At 39.7% G+C, this 20,017-nt stretch overlaps 2 protein-coding genes across 2 annotated transcripts in view; one reads left to right on the top strand and one right to left on the bottom strand.

The window, feature by feature from the left end:
• The window catches only part of TG (thyroglobulin), a gene marked incomplete at both ends in the record, with an annotated part of 111,186 nt that overhangs the window by 57,878 nt on the left and 33,291 nt on the right, over positions 1–20,017 (top strand). Inside the window, 1 exon segment of the mRNA XM_009876276.1 lies at positions 3,902–4,101. Within this exon segment, the coding sequence (XP_009874578.1) occupies positions 3,902–4,101 (200 nt within the window).
• The window catches only part of SLA (Src-like-adaptor), a 16,367-nt gene continuing 5,213 nt past the window's right edge, over positions 8,864–20,017 (bottom strand). The window contains exons 2-7 of the mRNA XM_009876275.1: positions 19,052–19,151; positions 15,542–15,628; positions 14,087–14,190; positions 12,953–13,084; positions 10,021–10,153; positions 8,864–9,095 (exon numbers count right to left, since the gene is read on the bottom strand). Of these exons, the coding sequence (XP_009874577.1) occupies positions 8,876–9,095; positions 10,021–10,153; positions 12,953–13,084; positions 14,087–14,190; positions 15,542–15,628; positions 19,052–19,151 (776 nt within the window). The 3' untranslated portion in view covers positions 8,864–8,875. The remainder of the gene's footprint in view (positions 9,096–10,020; positions 10,154–12,952; positions 13,085–14,086; positions 14,191–15,541; positions 15,629–19,051; positions 19,152–20,017) is intronic.

Below are 20,017 nucleotides of genomic sequence, written 5' to 3'. Positions count from 1 at the left end.
CCTGCAAACCTTCAGAGAGAGGTGGTCCTTTACAGATAGGGAGTGGCCAGGGACCTTCTCCTTCTCTGTACTGTTGAGATGCAGACAAGTGCAGCCCTTCCTGGCCTCTTCCCCTTTGGGGAATCCTTGGTGTGCATTTGAGAAAATCCTATTGCTCCAGAGGTTACTGAAGTGAATTGGAAAAGCTCTTTTCAAGAGTCACTGGAACAAGCTAAGAGTCACATTCACAGGTACCCCTAAAAATCCCTTCAATGCCACATTCTTGTCTCCTTTATGTCCCCTTTAGTCCATGTAGGATTGATAAGCTGTGGTATGTCTGTACCAAGCTCCCTGCCAGCATGTATTTTCAGTCATACTTATTCCTTTGAGAAATGATCCCAATGTTCTTTGTTCCACTGCTCTTTGTTCTGTCTGTTCTTTGGCCCACCATAGGTTAACAGAGTACCTGTGACTCCTTCTGGACATAACCAGTAGCTACTGGGGATTTTTGGTGAATATTGTCAAGCTGGGTCAAATATTGTAAGAGTTTTTCTCAAACCAAATCCATAATAGTACACCAGGGATGTTTCCATTCCTACTGAAAGACTTGGACAAATCCTGGTCCTTTGGAAGTTTTACCATCAGTTGCAAAGGGAGCAGGAATTCATCCTTAGGACTATGAGAACATCGGCAGAAGGACTGTTAGAAGGCTCTGAAGTCTTCTAAACAAACGTTATGATCCACTGAAAAATATCAGTTTCATTGTCCAAGAAAAGGGCTGAATCTCCTCTCATGTTGATTTGTCATAAATTACAAAACTAGAAATAAAGAAGTTAGATGGAGATTTTAGAGGGGAAAGCTTAGTGAAAGCAAAATACTTCCTTTTTTTCTTTGGCTTTTTTAGTTAATTTTGTAGTTGTTTTGGTCTCACATTGACAGGGATTTTACAGGAATCAAAGAGCTCTTACTCTTCTTGTGGGCCCATATGAACCTCATGAGGTTCAATAAGGCCAAGTGCAAGGTCCTACCCCGGGCTGGGGCAATCCACATTATCAATACAGGCTGGGAGATGATGTGCTAGAGAGCAGCCCAGAGAAAAAGGACTTAGGGGTGTTGGTGGACAAAAACTGCACATGAGCCAACAGAGTATGCTTGCAGCCCAGAAGGTCCAGAAGGTGATTCTGCCTCTCTACTCTGCTCTGGTGTGGCCTCACCTGCAATACTGTGCCCAGCTGTGCAGCCCTCAACACAAGAAGGATGTGGGCTTGTTGGAACACGCCCAAAAGAGGCCCACAAAAATGATCAAAAGGCTGTAACACCGCCCCCACGAGGACAGACTGAGTGAGTTGAGGTTGTTCAGCCTGGAGAAGAGAAAACTCCAGGGAGATCTTAGAGAGGACTTCCAGTACCTGAATGGAGCTACAGGAAAGATGAGGAGAGACTGTTTACAAGGGCACGTAGTGACAGGATGAGGGGCTTTGGTTTTAAAGCAGAGTAGAGTGGGTTGAGATTAGGCATTAGGAAGAAGTTCTTTTCAGTGAGGGTGGTGGAATGCTGGAACAGGTTGCCCAGAGAGATGATGGAAGAGGCTTCACCCCTGGGGGCACTCAAGGTCAGGCTTGGTGAGGCTCTGAGCACCCTGATCTAGTTAAAGATATCCCTGCTCAATTGGGGGTTAGACAACATGACCTTTAAAGGTCCCTTCCGACCCAACACCTTCTATGATTCTCAGTATACAGGATGTTTAATTTAGTTTGCTATCACTCATTAATGTTGCAAAAAGTGATGCAGATTTTTACTAGTGCCTTAACTTCTCGCTTTGCACCCAGAAAATTTAGGGTGAGTTGCCAGTGATATAGATGCTGAGACCACGGCGAAGACAATCGTCAGTTGTATTTTTAGACTTGATTCTTTTAAATATTCATGAAGTCATATAAACCAGGATTATTTTAATGCTTAAATTTAGCACTATTGTTCTTCTCCAGCTTAGTAATAACAGAAGTGCATATGTTTGTCATTGTTTGCTTCCTTCTGAACACCAGTGTCTTTTAATTCCCCTGTGGTCCCTAGGAATGTGATCTTTTCCTGCAAAAAGACTCTTTATGAAATTAATGTCCAGGCCTATCCCTCAAGCAGCAGAAAATATTCCTGGCAGACAAGTTTATTTTGATCTGACTACTGTCAATGTCCATGCATACGTCTGTTTACCAGTGTGGTAGAATTCACAACCTGGTTGTGATTTTTGCCAGGGCAAAATGGACTGGTTGTATTTCCCTCCAGGATCTTTTTGTTTAGTATACCAGTAGAGGGCACATTGTGTGACAAAAGCATTTACATGGATTTCACTTCCTCTGGGGTCGTCTCATGTGGCATACAGCAAACCCTTGAAACAAGGTTTCCTTTTTAACACCGTAGATGGGTTTTATTAATGCATTGAGAACCCTGGAAACTGGTCATGGTGTACAGGACAAACTCAAAAAAACCCTGAAAACTAAAGCAGGGGAAGTTTTTTCTCTATTCCTTCACGGCTGTGTCTTGCCTTGATCATTCGAAACTATGGCTATAGGTGGAAGACTGTAGGTTTTGGGGCCATTTAGTTCTTGTCTGTCTTACTGAAAGAAGATGTATAGTGTTGGCTTTTGTAATGTAGATATCTGTAAGAACTGCAAGGCTCACAATAATCTGGTCATCTATATTCTATTCTGCTGCTTAAATTGGTGTCTCTGCTATCTCAGTAATGCATTACAGTAGATCTATGGATATCACAGAATATCTACCACAGGATGTATTCTTTCAATTACTCTTTGTCTGAGACAGGGCTACCTCTCCACAAAGTAGCACCTTTTTATTCCAATATCTGTTCATTTTGATTCACTGTCTTCTGAGCCTACCCTTACTTTAAAATTGTACTGTTTGGTCTTGGCAATGGAAGAAACAAATAGTTTCAACTGTGTTTCTATTCCTGGATTTTCTGTCTTGACTTGTTTTTCTTTGTTCCAAGTTTTAAATGAGGAGAATTTAAAATCATTAAAAATAAATGGCTCATTGTGGATTAAAAAGAAGTAAACAGTGAATAAGCATTGTCTATTTCTTTTTTATGGACTGTAGGAATTAATTATTTCTGCTTTTGTAGATACAAAATTCATCTTGCCTATGGGTGTGCATCATTGGATGCTTCCAGCATTAGTTTCTTATTAATCAAAGTATCAAGTTACCACTGCTTGGTGTTGAAAAGACCACCCTTCAGTGGCGATAATTGAGTACATGATTAATTATTTTTCTCTTGTTTTCATGGGAACCAAAGTATGACTATATATAAATCAGATCTCTATCATTTAGAAGTAGGTCAATTTCAAAGAATATATGTAGAGATATTATAAATTATAAAATAATATCTGTACATGTGTAAAGAAGTGCAAGATAATGTGACTTAGAAATGGTTAATCAGTGTGAGTGTAAAAAGAAGGATGAAAATGCAATTAGATGTATTCCAAGGGAAGGAGCTGATGATCCTTCTGGGTCCCTTCCAACCTGAGAATTTGGCAAACATGCTAATTTTTTGATTACCTTTAATTCATTTTAAGATTGAGCTACTTATGGAGAAAAATAATCTCGTGGCCTGGATTTATGGATACTTAACCCTGTTTTAAAATCTCTTTCCTTGAAGTGTCCAAATGCAGCTTACGAGTTAGAGTATTACTTTTCTGTCATCAGGACAGACAATTAAGGAGCTCCATGGATGTCTAGTGGGGTGGTGAAATACAGTCTGTAAAGTGATGACCTTGGAAGAGACCACCTCACACATTTAAACTCTGGTATCAGTTCAGCTTCAAGAGCTTCTAAAAATGTAACATTTTATTGAGACTTCAAGTGTTTATAGATTTATTTCTTTTCAGATCTATCTATTTAATTTCTGCACTAGGTTCTTCTGAGGCAACTGGAAATGCTGGCCTTTTGGATCAACTGGCAGCTTTGAAATGGGTGCAGCAGAACATTGCTAGCTTCGGAGGAGATCCAAGCCAGGTTTGTCTAGGAGCCGACCGTGGTGGGGCAGATGTTACCAGCATTCACCTGCTCACAGAGACAGCGAGTACGAACCTCTTCAGGAGGGTGTTGTTGATGGTGAGTTCCATTCCTGCCACTTCAACTTCATTGTGAAAGGATGTGGTTACAGACCTTAGGATGTTGTGGTGTGAGCGTGCTGTTTTTATTTGATCCATGCCTCGGCAGCACTAATATTGCTGTTATTGCTGTAGTTATTTTTCATCTCACCTGTGGCTACTGTCTCCAGGAGCTTCACAAGGATGTACAAGATGCACTTTGGTGATTGATTTAGTCATAGTAAGAATCTGCTTTTCGTCACTGTGGTTTCTTGTGTATATATAAATAGACTTGTTTCATAATTTACAGGTACAGCAGGTTAGTTTCCATTCCATAAATACGGTTGTTGATCAGCAGTTTTTATACTCTAAAACTGATGAGCCAAACATCCGCAGGTTTAAAGTATCCAATCATTCTATCTGATCTCGTGACAAATTTAATTTAAAAGAAAAAGCAAGTTTCAGAGAGAGCCTAAAAAACTGTTTAGCCACAAGCTTGTCTGCTGTCAGCTTGGACCATATTCAGTCACCTCAAGTGATATGGTTTTTTACAGTCCTTCACCCAGGACTCTGAGATCAGCTTTGTCAGTATTGATATACCATTGATCTTTACAGCCTCAGATGAGAGCAGTGTGCTCTGAAATGAGGCTTGATCTTCGGTGGCGGTTTATATATCCAGCAGAAACGGTACTTGGACAAAACGACCTCTCTGCTGGCAGTGTTGACTTGGATCAGTGAGCAAAAGAACAGAACGCTAGGTCCAAGAAACCTAAGGCCCAAGTAAATGCAGTTTTGCCTTGAAAATAATGACATTTCTGTTCACTACTTGATTATTCTTCAGTGTGCCCTTGCTCCAGGAAACATACTTGCCTTTTGAGACATTTGAGACTTGCCTGTTGAGACATCCCCATGTCTCAATGAGGTTATTTTATTTGTGTCACTCTAGTAGGTAAGGCAAGGGAAGTGGTTGAAAATTGCTGTTCAGTAGTTGGTTTTCTGTGTCCTCAGATGATTCCTCACACAGTTTCTAGATTTTTACTCCATTCTTGCCATAGCAGTTAATTTGTTGGTAGATCCAGAGTCCTTTTCTATCAGTACAATTTCATCTTTCTCTGAAATCATGAACCATTTACTGGCATGGCTCAGGATGTGAAAGCTGTTAGAGTGCAATGTACTGGCTGAGCAACTGATGGAAGGGAAATGCAAGGACCTCTTTGTTTATAATTTTTTCTGGAGTGTGATTCCACGTTGCATCTTTTCTTTTATAAAGTAATGTTTGAACTCCTCCTTTCTCCTGCAGCAGGACAGATGGAAAACAGTGGTAAGTGCAGTGAGCAGGCAGGTACATCAGCTCTTCCCACTAATCTAATGTTTGTAACAACAATTTTCTTCCTGGGACTGTGGAGACCACTGTATTGGCAAAAGCAGGATCTCCACTTATTTCAAAGTGCTGTTAAGTATCAATCCTTGCAGTGTCACGGTGCATTTAGTGCATTTCTTGTGGAATACAGTGATAAAATAAAAAGCAAGCAGTAATAGCAGCGGCTTAAAAAATATGTGGTTTTTTGCTTGCGTGTGCATGTGATGAAGTGATGCAGGATACAACTGTTGGTTTACTCAGATTTCTCACCTAAACCTCCTATAAAGGATCATGTCTTATTTTTTTCCAAGACACCAAAATAACTGCATACTTTTAATTTTATTGTAAAAAAAAAAAAAAGGAGGTGCACACAGTCTGAGAATCATGAAACCGAGAATATATACCAGATATAGCTTTCCTGAGGGAAAATCCCATGAAGCAATACAGCTTTTCTGCAAAAGTTAGTTTTGTGCTTCTTGTTTGGGTCATGCATAAAAAAATGAGACTACTTCTTTGCATGTAGAGAAGTTTGATGTATGAAACTTTCTCTATAAGAAAACATGCACTTGAAATAGCAAAATGCTTTTGAGTTTCCTATGTCTGCTGTATAATAGATTTTCTTTGGAACAGATCTGAAATAAGATTGTTCAAAATCAATCCAAAGCTGTCGTGAAGACTTTTTATAACATTTTTTCAGTAGTGTGATCATGATCTCGTTGATTATGGTCTTGTTTTAAATTATTTAAGAGTATTAGCTTGATTTTTCACTTCATCTTTTGATCCAAGGGATGAAGGGCAGATACGGTAGGTTTTCCCTTCAGGCATTCCCTGGTAGGTGTCAGGAGGAGAGCTTCCAGGCTTTCTCTATCCAGTGCAAGGGAAGACACTGAGACCCTCCCATCCATGAAAGCAGGTCAACCAATGGGTGGTAAGACCAGATTTATTGCCTTAGTGAGAACTACTGCCATCAGGTGCAGAGCTGTCTGACATGAACCCTAAATATGCCTGACTAGCTCCCCTTTGGATCGTCTTTTCTTCTCCCTTTTCCCACCTCGTTTTCTTCTTCTTTACCAGCCTCATTCTCTCTCAAACCAACCAACCGTGTCTGATTACTTTTTCCTCTGTTGGTCTCAGTTTTGCTACATCCTTACCCAAATTTGGGATTTCTGTTGCCATTTCTTGATTAATCTCAGATTTGCATAGAATCGCCTTGGTGTTGTCAGCACTTGCAAGATTGTACTTACCAAAATGTCCCAAATATAGTCTTTCAGTTATTTGTGAGAAATGGCCAGACCTCACAGAATTTCCCCATAATTGTGAAATCCAGTCATCCCTTATGGCACAATTCATAAATTTTTTGTCATCCTCTCATATCTTTACTGTGAAGGTAAATGAGCACCGGCACAGGTTGCCCAGGGAAGTTGTGGTGTCTCTAGACATGGTGATATTTGAAATCCGTCTGGACATGGTCCTGGATAACCAGCTCTAGGTGGACCTGTTTGAGCGAAGGGGTTGCACCAGGTGACATCCAGAGGTCCCTTCCGACCTGGTCTGTGGTTGCATGAACCTGCCATCATCAGGACATGTCTTATCCCCTTCCTACAGACCATGTGACAAGTGCTGACCAGTTGTAAGGGGTCTTGGATTCTTTCGTTACATTCTGTCAAAGACACCTCTGGCAATGCCAGTGCAAGACTGTGTGTTTGCACTAGTTGCATGCTAGATTTTCCATTTTCTAAAAGTAAAACAAAGTAACTACTGTGTATTATTTTAATGAATAAATACAAGTCATGACAGAAATCTGTAATGCTCCCCATATACCTTTCACTGGATAGAATGCAGTCACCGCAAAATATTAATGATCAGTAACAATAATGAGATTATACAAATGTCCAGAGTTCCTGAATTCATTTTGCTTTGTGGTGTTTAATGTTTACCAGCCAAATTACATTCGTCCTTTAAGTTCTGAAATATTTTTTTTAAATAGACTATTTTGATCTCTTACTCTCTCTTGCTAGTGCAAATGATGTTACAAAATCTAAAGAGCACATAAATATGTGCTAAGTGGTATTTACAGAAGAAATTACATATATATATAAACCCCAAATTCCTTATAGCTTCAAATCTTCGTTACTCAAATATGTGCAAAAATTTATGACAGAGTATTAGATTGAAAAGGTATCAGCTCAAGAACATAGACTACAGCATTTTACACCCCCAAATGTGACTATTTGATTAGAAAGCAATTACAAGTCAGGTTCAAAGGATCATTCTAGTTGCCCCTTTATCATTTAGCAAAGGGTATACATATATAGAAAATTTCTCTAATTCATGAAATTTCAAAGAACACAGTTACAAATTTTTAAGCAGTTTGATGAAATGTGACATAACTATTATTTGACATAAGTCTCTTCAGACAAGAAATTCAGAAAACTCTTTAACATTCACTGTTGTTGATTTGGTCTCATAGTTTAATTATTTTAAAAAGCTACTATTATTATAAATATTACACATAAATATGGGAGTGCCTTCAGGAGATGAGGTTAAAATCTGGTCCTCTACACATAAAAAGTCAGAGCGTTGCAAGCTTACCTTTGCAATTAGCTGTGATATTTTTGTATTTTGCTTTTCACTTAAACCCCATTTTTTTTAGTTTTATATCTGCTAGACTATGAGCAGCTGAGTTATGCTTTTGGATATACTGTACTCCCAGCTCAGTGCTAAGCAGCAACTGTTTTTCTCAGTGAGCTAAGACTGTTCTTAAATTTGTGACGCTGGAGGTCATCACCAGCCATTGAATTAAATGTCACTTGGAAAGTCACTGACTTTCATTTTTTCCCTTAAAGGTAAAATTGACAGAAGTATAGAGTCACTATAATCAGGTGTTTCTTGGATGTCAGATGTTGGATACTTTCTTGCAGTTGTTGATGTCTTTCTGACTCTTAGTCAATGACAATAAGTGATTCTAGATGTAGAAGAAAAAGGCTCCTTTTCTCCATGTAAGTAGATTCTGTAAAGATGGTTTTCAGCCTTGTGGAGAATATCAGAGTAAGACTGAATTTAAGTTCTAGAGCTGTAGTTAGCCCTTCCCTATGCAGTCCCCTTTGTGCAATGGTGGGCATCACTCATGATGAAGAGTCATTTGCCTCACTTGGCTCTTGACTTAGACTCTATCTCAGTTTATCCTGCTTGTGAGCAGTTCTAACTTTCCTGCACTGGGGATATTCCCAGTATATGCCGTGGTTGTGATAGCACCCTTAAGAATGTCTCTGGGTAACATTCAGAAGAGGAGATGCAGAAGCATTGCCAGCACTTGCTCATCAGCTGGTGTGCTTGCATCTCTCAGTTGTTGAAGGACTGCAGGACCACGAGATGCTCTAGGTTTCTCTTCTGACCCATCAGTTGCTGTTTTTTTTCCCCACTGGTTGCCTTACATTTAGTCTTCGTAGTATGTAGGTTGCAAGTGAAAGGTACTTTTACGTTTGCTCCCTGTGTATATAAGAGATTGGGCTTTCTTCTTTCTGGGACTTGCAAAAGAAGTGTTGTCATCCCCTGTTAAGGAGAGATAGGAAGCGATACTTTCCCTCAGGCCATAGCTGAGACAAGAATCATCCATTGCTGCGAGGGTGCTTGCAGTATCTTCAGTCACCTCCAGCCTTTAAAAGAACAAAATTTTGTTACCACCATTTCAGCTACCTGAACTGAACCTATTAGTATAATATTAACAGCTGTTAAACCAAATGATGTTAATTTTGTTGTATAAAGAAATTTGTCTCGTAAATTATCAAACATTTCTGTCAGCAATTTTCTGAAACAATTAGTACAACAGTAGTATCTAAATAGCATCTGAAATAGTATCTAAGTAGCATCTGAAAAGGAAATATCTATATACTTCCTCTCTTTCGTTTTAATCTGTAGGAGAAATGGTCTCAATACCGCACAAAATTTTCTTGCATGTGTAGGCAAATGAATATATTTTGTGTATTGGAGGGAAAATTATACTTCAAAAGTAAAAGACTCTTCTGTTTCTGAAGGTGGTTGTTTCACTAGCTTCTGAAACCTGACCTACTTTCTCTAGTTGCAGTCATGATATTAGAAATTTCATGAACCTCGACTTGGGCTGTGTATTGAAGGAGACACAGCAGGAGTGATTTATGCTGGGATAATGTGTTCATCGCACTCATGCTGCTTCATGGATGGCCACCATGTGAACAAGGGGGAGTAATTTCTGACTGTTGGGGCACACCTGTGAGCCATTGCACATCAGGGCTTTATGGCTTGGCTCCTTGGTGAAGAGGACTCAGGAGTCCCAAAGGGACTGCGTATGTGGCCACACTCTTAGCTGGGTAGGAGAAGTGATTGAATGCTAACTCTATTTTCTTTCAAAGTTAGACTGAGTTTATCATTTAAAGAGCTTGACATCCAGTTTTCATGGATTAACCTGCTGTCGGCAGCTTTGTAGATTGTCTTATCTGGTCACAGGAGGAAGAAATGTCTGTTTCTTCTGTATCATAAGTACAAGTAGATACAAGGCTGGAAAACCCCCTTATTGTTTCTGGCAGCCTGTGTTGTATGTGGTACCTGTGAATATTTCTCCAGTTGAAGTTTTTGTTCCGCATGACCACAGGAGGAACTTGATTTGTTACGCTGTTGTTGTTAGTGCACTGGGTAAGGCAAGGTGTTGTAAGGACACAGCAGAGACCATCCGCAACTTCTGAATAGGGAAATGAATACACAGACAGTTAATCTTTGCTCACTGTTACCTTCACTGTTTTTCTTCCCTGGTGCATGCTCAGATAAACACTTATGGATGCAGAAGTAGTAGTAATTTGTTAGTTTTCAGCAAGGATGTTGTAACACAGGCTTAGCTTTTTCCATTCCTCATATCTTTGCTTTTAATTTATCATGGGGTATATTTCTCACAGCACAAGTGAGGAACTGAGGCCCAAAAAGGTTAAGTGACTTGCCCTAAGTCTAGAAGAAAGTTTGTGACAGAGCAGGAACTTAAACCCAGATTTCCTGAGTCCTCAGTGAGTTCTGCTTTTGCCTCCTTTCATCTCAGCCATGCAAACAGTGCCAAATAGATGCAAGATGCAGCCACTCATGTTGGATTGCCACCTATTCTGCTGTGGCACATTGCTATAGAATGAGTCAAGGTTCACATGCTACTTTCACCTATGTTTCTTCTCTCTGTCATCTTCTCCTTGCTCTGCTAGGAACATTACGTAAGTTCTTCTGCCCAAGTAGGCAACATTGTGGCTGAACATTGGTGTTTTATATCTCTAAGTATTATTTTAGAGTGAGATTCCCTATGATTTTGTGGCGGGAGAAGGAGAAGAGCCAAGTCTCACTATGTCTCCTCTTAGACCTGGTACAGAGGTGGGCTACCAAGCTAGTAAAGCGTTTGGAGCATGTGTTGCATGAGGAATGGCTGAGGGATCTGGGGCTGTTCAGCGTGGAGAAGAGGAGATTGAGGGAAGACCTTATCAGGCTCTGCAACTACCTGAAAGCAGATTGTGGCAGGGTGGGAGTTGGTCTGTTCTCCCTAATGGAGAGTGACAGGACGAGGGGAAATGGATTGAAATTGCACCAGGGGAGGCTCAGGTTAGATATTAGGAAGAATTTCTTTACTGAGAGGGTTGTCAGCCATTGGAACAGGCTGCCCAAGGAGGTGACTACGTCACCGTCCCTGGAGGTGTTTAAGAGACGGGGTGGATGTTGTGTTGAGGGACACGGTTTAGTGGTGTTGATAGGACTAGGACAAAAATTGGACTTGATCTTGAAGATCTCTTCCAACCGAAACTGTTCTATGATTCTATAACTCAAATAAAAATATTAATTGTTACAAGTTTTGTCCTCACCCTAGATTTTAGGCTTTGATTGTTTCTTTCTAAATGGAAGAAAGTTGTGAAAATCATGCATTCTCACACTTAACTGAATTCAGTGAGCTAACTAAATGTAGAAAAATAAAACAAGCAAAAACATCCTGTCCAAAATCTCAGTCCTTTCTTCATGTTATTGTGCTTGAAAATTTCTTTTGCATGTTTTTAGTGTCTTTTCTCTCCAGTTTATCAGAGTACTCTTTGGCCAACACACTTCTTAATTTACCTGTGAAATACGCAGATGTGGTAGATTCACACTTTTAAAATTGCAGAGTAGCCATTAGAGCACAGAATCTATTGTTCTCTTGTAACTTTTAGGCAATTAACTTACTGCAATCTTCCTTCCTCATTTTAAAATACTCTCATTTTAATGCATGAAAACTGCAGCCACTTAATAGTATTGTTTGTCAAGTTATCTCTCTGACACAGGTTAAATTGCCATAAATTTGGAAAATTATTATTGAAATGGGTGCTATCCACTTGACTGATATAAGCAAGAATGACAGTAGAATCTAGATTTGAGCTAACAGCTTGAACCCCTTGAGATAACTTCTGCTGATAAAGTACAAGAAGTAACTAAAGGAACTAAGGAAGAAACTGAAAACATTCCTAAGAATTTTCTGCTGCAGAGAAGGTTGTGTGATGTAGTGGTTCCTAAGAGAAATACTATTGCAGAACTTGGTCTTGTATGTCCTGATGCTATCTGTCCATCTATATGGTAGATAAAGAAATGGCAGACATCACAGAATCACAGAATGTTAGGAGTTGGAAGGGACCTCGAAAGATCATCTATTTAAACCCCCCTGCCAGAGCAGGATCACCTACAGTAGGTCACACAGGAACGCATCCATGTGGGTTTTGAACGTCTCCAAAGAAGGAGACTCCACAACCTCCCTGGGCAGCCTGTGCCAGGGCTTTGTCATTCTCACAGTGAAAAAGTTTTTTCTAATATTTTTGTGGAACCTCCTATGTTCCAGCTTGCACCCATTGCCCCTTGTCCTGTCACTGGACATCCCTGAGAAGAGCCTGGCTGCGTCCTTTTGACACTCTCCCTTTACATATTTATAAACATTAATGAGGTCACCCCTCAGCCTCCTCCAAGCTAAAGAGCCCCAGCTCCTTCAGCCTTTCCTCTTAAGGGAGCATGTCCATGCTGGTAAACAAAGTGAGCCAGGGGTGGGGACTCTGGCCCTGGGACCCAGAACTAATATTTTAATATTAATATTTTTGTACACCCAAGCTTAGACTGTATCTGTGCCCTGAGAAGGGCTTGGCATCCCTGGCCTGTGTTGACCTCCAAATTTTTTTTGAAAGTTGACTAGGAAGTGCTAGACATTAGCATTTGAACCAAATAATATTATTGGCGTGGCCACACAATATCGTATATTAATATGGGCAGAATCTGTATTTATTTAGCTGAGTTCTTGGGTTGATTTCAATTGTACTCTTAAAGGTAGCAAATTTGCATTTAGGATTAAAATGTAAAAGAGATAACCCAAAAACATTTCCATTACTTGTTCTGTGGCCGTAGTTGCATGCCTTAGACATGAGCATATTTCTTGTTCTGGACCTTTCATAGATAGTTTTACATTTGCCAGTGGAAAATATATTTATTCTGATGTATTTTTTACCTGAGTAGTGATTCACAAGGTCTTCGAGGCACTGAAAGGTTTGCCGTGGAGAGATGTAATACCAGTTATTTGGAAGGCGGAAGATTCTGTAATGTTTCACTTGCCTATGTCGCACTGACAGAGAATACAACCCTGGAGAAAGAGAAGAACTAATTACAGTAAAGCGTAATTCTGTGTTTCTGGATGGATAGCAGTGACCACAACCAGAGCATCCATAAGATGTGGCATGATCTAAAAGGCCCTGGAAAGATCCAAAATAAACTCAGTGACCATGCTAATTTCTACTTATACAGTATGATTTATAGATACTCTTAAGTGTGACAAAACTGTGAATGCCTCATCCCTGGAAGTGTTCAAGGCCAGGCTGGATGGGGCTCTGGGCAGCCTGATCTAGTGGGGATGTCCCTGCCCATGGCAGGGGAGGTTGGAACTAGATGATCTTTGAGGTACCTTCCAACCCAAACCGCTCTATGATTTATTATTCCCTTCTAACCATACTATCATGATATTAGGATGTGTTCTGGTGCTTCAGAGAAAGGGAAGATACCATGTTGCACCATGAAAGATGTGTTCCCAGTGAAGAGAATAGAAGCATAAAGTATGTATGGGTCGATTCCCATGTAGCAACAGAACTGCTACGAAAGATAATGAAATTGAAGAAAAATAATAAAATTAAACACATACCATTTTTAGAAAGAAAACAAAAGAACCACCTGTTCATGTAGGAAATGCACTTATCAGCCACCCCCGCTGCTTGATATATATTTTACAGGTTTTTCAGGCAATCTTTTGTGGACCAAGACAGATCTGTGGCTTTTCCTTCATTTGAAAAGTCCCACAGCTTAATAAGCTTCGCGTGCGACCAAAGTAAATAACAGTGTTTGAACAACTGTGTCTTGTTTGTGCCGATTCCTGTGGAACTTTCCAGGGCCACTGCTAACCCTGTTTCCAGCACCGCATCTAATGTAGGTGACTGGTGAAGATTGGCATGCTGTACTGATGCCTTTACCTTCCTGTCACATATGGTTTCACGTTTTGGACTGATCCATATGAAGCAGGACAGAGAGTGAATTAAAGAGCCCTAAAACTGTTAATGCCTGAGATCAAGGGGAAAAAATAATCATATTTTCTCACCTTTCCTAGTTTCACTCTCTCTGATCATGAAGGAGCCGACCTTGGTGTTGGGTAGCTGTAGAAGTTCCTCTGCTTTTTCTCTTCCCAGCCCTTCAAATAACCAGCTGTGAAGCAGGAAAAAACAAATTCTGAAATTTGGACACCAGAGAAGAGGAAAGCAGCATGTGGCCATGAAAGTGAGGCATTAGCCAGGAAAAGTGACTGCAAAAATAACACTGTGGCTTTCTGTAGTTATTCTCTCAACTATGTCCAGGTATATTTCCCCAGTTTATGGAGAAACTTTTGCTCTCTGAATTCCATTAACTTTTGTGAGACTAAGAGAAGAGTGAATAAGGTTTTAACTTATTAGAAAAAACAAAAAAATGCTTTTCAAACTGCCTTGATCTGAATTATTAAGAACATATCCATGTGGTTTATTGATGACATATCTGTGGCATTAGTAAAATCCTTCTAATTCATTTAAACCAGTTTTGTTGTCTCTAAATTGTATTTAATTGTAAATAAGCCCCAAATAAAATACAATTATTCTACTTATGACAGGGAACAGTCTAGCCATTGTGGTTAATTGGCTTTATGGATAAGAGAAAATGGAATTTGTCCTAATGTTTTTTCACCATAGCTTTGTGCTTTGCTGTATTTTGGCACACGTTGTGTCTCACTATACAACTAAGCTTGCTTGGCTGGTGTAGGATTTACTGGCACTTCATTTTAAAGTTGTTCTTGTGTGTTTGAACTAGTCCGCTATCAGCAAAATGGTCTCAGAAAAGCTTCAGACACCAGCTTCTGTTACTATGTCTATGCCATGTCTTTGGGAAAACATCTCTATCATCTCAGGAAGATATAAAAGCATTTTAATATTTAAGCACTTAAATAAATCACAGTGAAGTTCACAGTTCATATGCTTAAAATTAAACAGGTATTAAAACTTTTGCCAGAAAAACTTCGAAGTTGTGCTTTAAAGGGTTTTTTTCCCTGATTGCTGTCTAGGGAAACAAGAAACCTTTGAACCCTCCTTAGTTCTTCCAGTGTAAGAGTTTACATTCTTGAATGACTTATTAGTATTTCTGTTTGTTCTTTTTTGTCTGTTTTTCATGAGCAACTTTAGCTTAAATTTTACTCTTTGCAAATAGTAAAAATCCTTTCTGAATAGAGTCTCTTCATCGATGTCTTAAAATTAGAGATCAGTCCCTGCCACAGAAGTGTTTTAAACACCTTATATGACATTTGAGGGGGTTTTGACCCTTTCCAGCATTTAAAATCCAGATTTTCCTAAACTTAGACACGGATCTGGTGTTCTCAGATTTCAGAGGAACTATTTAGACTGTCTATTTAGAAACAAATAAAATGTCTGTCTGGTCGCTATGAGCATTGTTTTGATTATGACACTGAGTAACTAATCATGGCAGTACGTGTGGAAACGCAGTGTGAAAGGCTATAGTAAATGTGTTTACTTACCCATGGTAAACTTTTGCTACATATTTTCCTGGAATATAGTTTTCTCGACCTGTTGTAAGGGAATGGACTCTCCACCAGCCTCCTTCACTGTGGGAAAGCAAAACAAGGGATATTTTCTGATGTACTTTCAGGGCTTGTCCTCATTTTAGAAATTAGTTAACACATGCACATTAGCCTATAGCCTTGTGTCTGTGTGCATGAACCAAGGTATTCAGAAAGGGACACAAGTTTCATTTAGAGGAGCTCTATTTCTAAACCTGCATGAGGATTAAATTTGGACACAGAAATAAGCTGCATTTGTTCCATTTAAATTACGTAAGTAATAAAATATTTTTCTGTAGTTAAAAGAAGAAGAGTAAATACTCAGTGGTTAAATCATGCTGTGCTCTGCCTTCCCACAGCTAGACTTGTACTGGTATCCAAGATATTCGGTATATGGCTGAGTATGCTGTGTCTGGACAGCCTTGTAGTTGTTTGTGTAACATCAGGGTAGAGAGACTCAGCAAATGGACCCTGTCAGGCCCAGAACAGTTCTTCAGCCTAACAGAACCTGGTTCATGGTTTTCTCTTTTCCTTTTCTTCCGTGAGCTGCTGACTAGTCTGCAATAAAAAAAGACCTCATAGCTGAAACTATGTTTCATAGGCATATGGGTTTGTTTTTTTTTTTTTTTCCTCCGTGATTTATCTTAGTTTCTTGCCATGATACTGAATGACGGTTTCGGCTTTTGAACCCCTTAGGAAGGGCGGGGTAACAAGAATTTTCACAGTGATGCTGCAGAGCTTCGGTGATTTGTGCAGAGGTGCTCTCTCCACCTTTTCCTTTAAGAGTTTGAATCTAAATAATACTGTGTCTTGTGTTTGAATGGTTTTGTGGATGTTCATACAAATGCTTCCAAATAATATCCAGACTGTAGGCCAGAGCCTCAGTGTATGTCAAATCAGCTGAGTTGAAATCACTTAGGTTAAATCTACCATGGTAGAAGCGCTGAGGCCATGGTCCAGAAATTAAAAGCTGTGGGAAAAAGGGAGATGTCTCTTCTTACTGCAGGGGGTTGGACTAGATTACTTTTCAAGGTCCCTTCCAACCCAACACATTCTATTATTCTAAGTGTCAGCTGCTCAGAGGTGGAAATTTCAGGGCTCCACAAATTTTATTTGTAGATTTCCAGGTGACAAGAAATTATCTACAAGAAGTTTAGGTTATTTTGTGGTTTGTTGTTGTTTTTTTTCCCTGCAACTCTCCCAGGATGAACCAAGAACTGAAATAACAAAAATTAGAGTCAGTCTGCATTTCCGTCTCTTCAAAATGTAATATTACAAACCCTGAAAAGTGCCTATGATGATTAGAAGTACCATAGTAGTGCATTGCTCCTGGGGCAGGAGCCAAAGAAATTATGTAGATTGGGGTGACCGTTGGAAGACATCTGGTTTGACTACTGCCAGCTAAATGCAGCTGTTCATCTGGTAATGAAAGATACCTGACAAGTGTGGAGACTAAGAAACTATGCCAGGGGTGCTTATCTAATCCCACTAACCCAGAGCAGTCACAAATATCTGTGAGGAGCTGTGTTTTCTGTGAGGTTTCCATACATACTGTTCCTGGCAGCATTGGTGGGGCCGGTGGCTGCTCCACATAACTGCTTTGGTAGAAGGCTGAAAAGCTGTCGTAATAAAAGGATTATGGGCTGCCTGCTCATGCTGCTTTCTCTGTGGCGACTCCTCATCTCTTGTGCTCTGGTCAGGTTTGCCATGCTGTGCTTCTCTACCACTGCATTCTGCTTCTTTGGATGACTTGAGAAAAAGATTGTACCTACAGCTTATGTGCAGCAGGAGTCTGCAAGCTAACAGATCCTATTAACATCAGCACATCTTGGGTATGAACAGGTCCTTTGTTAGGGCACTGCCTTGCATAGCACATTAGAGTGTCTTGTCATCTCTGAGCAAGCTGATTCAAAACAAGAAAAGGAATGTTCCCATCAAGTCTTGCTTTGGCTCTTATTTACTATTAGAAGCTCTTGATCACTGTTTGACAGACAAACATGATGAAAACTGCTGCTACAGAAGCCTAGCTCTTTCAGAAGTTGTTTGCCTGGTAGCTCATGCTATGCAACTCGTGTACGCATATGATACACCACACATAGAATTCCCATTTATACAGGCATATGTAGTTACAGGGTAAGTAGTTACGTGTGAGGGTTTGTAGCTGTCGAAAGCTGGCAGTGAGGCTTTAAGATGGAATTTCCAAGCTAAAGCAATTGTATCGTGTTGTGAATGTTACTCAAACTGCAGCAAGGTTTAAACAGCTAGAAGTTACCAGAGAATTCCCCTGGTTTAGGGAAGCTCTCCATCAGCAGAAAATTCATCTAGTGGTGTTTTCTGAGTCTCGTGACTTCTAGGTTTAAGGAGGCAGGGAAAGCGCTTCGTCAGCAGAACATAACTGCACATATTCTGGGTCGGACTGAAGGTCCTCGCAGTCTGGTATCGTGTTGCTGACAAAAGCCATTGTAGGTCACGGTGGCCTGGAGAAGAGTCTGAGAACTCATCAATCGTCTGTGATACTTCTCTTGAGTACTTCTGTCCTCTAAATGTATCTCATGCTATGTCTTCCTCAGGTAGAGATTTATTTTTTTTTTATGAATTTAGAAATCCTCAGAGGATTTCTCTGCTATGAATGTATCTGCTTTCCTCTTCTTGAATCCATCTGCTCCACCAACTGTGAAAATTACATATTTCATTTCTGTTTAAGCAGTGCACACAGCAGCTGTGGGGCTGAGTGACTTCGAGGAGGTTACTCCATGTTGATGCAAGTTGTCCATAAAAGAATATTAGGGCTGCTGGCTTCCATTTTTCAAGAAGTGTCCTCACCCTTGTATGTGGCAATATTTGCGCTATGTCTAAGGTTGGCCTGAACTAGTGCCTTTAAGCCTCCTTTTTTCTGGGGCTCATAAATTTTTGAGCTGAACTGGCTGGGAAATCTTTAACCTCTTTTATCCCTCCACGAATAAAATTCATAATCAATGAAAAAAACTAAGAAGAAAACGAAACCTACTTTTTCTTTCCGTTAGAGTTGCCTTAAATATAGGGTGAAGTTCTAAGACTTGATAGTAAAGAAGTTATTAGAGAGAAAATAAAAGACACAACTGACATAGAGAAATTCATATTAATCTTCTATGTGATTAAACTATTTTTGCTCTTAATCTGTTTTTGACTAATATGGGGACGATACTTTGTCAAAATCGTTTTTCACAACATAATTCTGTTCTGAGTCCTACTTTAGAGTCTGAATACAGCTTCAGAAACCATGTCAGAGGAATCCAAAGATCAAAGGACAATCTGAAACCCTAAACCCTTAAACTTATAGGGAAATTTACACCTTGGCTAAGCATCCTACCTTGCAAATTATAAAATCAGTTGGTTTGGCTGAACTGCATCCAGCTTGAGCTAGGTGCATAAAACAGGTTTGCATCAATTGTAACAAAACCTAATTTTTTTCAAAATGGATCAACTTACTCTGATAGTACACGTAGTTTTTCCCCTACGTGAAATATAGGTTGGCTTATGTCTGCTGAAGGATAGTCATGGAGGACAGCAAGGAAATCGCTCTCCTGACCTGTTAAAGAAGAAAGAAAATGACGCTTAAGAACAAGTTCTGTATGCTATATTTTACATAGTAGATCAGACGGGAAAAAATCTCACTCTGAAATGTCTGGTAAACATAAAGAGCTAAAAATGAGCCAATAACTTTATAAGAACAAGTTCTGTATGCTATATTTTACATAGTAGATCAGACGGGAAAAAATCTCACTCTGAAATGTCATTTGGTAAACATAAAGAGCTAAAAATGAGCCTATAACTTTATAAGAGTGTGAAGATATTAGAAATGAAAAAATGTCATTTGCTTAATTATAAGCAACTAAATTTAGCCCACTTTTTCTAGTAATTACACTACTTAAAGGACATATTCAGTTTGAAACTAGCAAAGTTCATATTTATAGTATTAGGAAGTAACTCGGATTAATGCCACTGCCTCTAAATGCCTCCAGCTACAAATTTGAGCCGAGCTGGTGCATTACATGTAAGCAAAAAATGTTGAATTGTTCCATCATCTAACACCACTGATACTTTTCAAAATTATGAAATTAGTTTAGATGAAAGCAATAAGAGTATGGCTATTATTGCCCATTTCCCATCACTTTTTAAAATTAACTTCATGAGTGCTTTGTCCTCCCCTCTTGTGTGGAAACTATACTAGAGTTATCTTCAGTTCAAGAAGAGAGGCAATGTGGGTGCCACAGTTAAATGATTGTACAACTGTCATTTTCAGAACTGTGGTCAGTAAAGACATTGAGACCTTGAACATCAATTGGGATGACTCGGGGCTTTGTAGCACTGTGTAGGACACCTGCTGAGTCTCAGAAATTTCGGAAGGGTGGAGGACGCCCTTTGCACGAGACTGGGACTGTCAAAAATTCAAGA

Source organism: Apaloderma vittatum, unplaced genomic scaffold (assembly GCF_000703405.1).
Source record: "Apaloderma vittatum isolate BGI_N311 unplaced genomic scaffold, ASM70340v1 scaffold2909, whole genome shotgun sequence".
In the NCBI taxonomy this organism is placed as follows: Eukaryota; Metazoa; Chordata; class Aves; order Trogoniformes; family Trogonidae; genus Apaloderma; species Apaloderma vittatum.
This window is presented reverse-complemented; position numbering and strand designations above follow the sequence as displayed.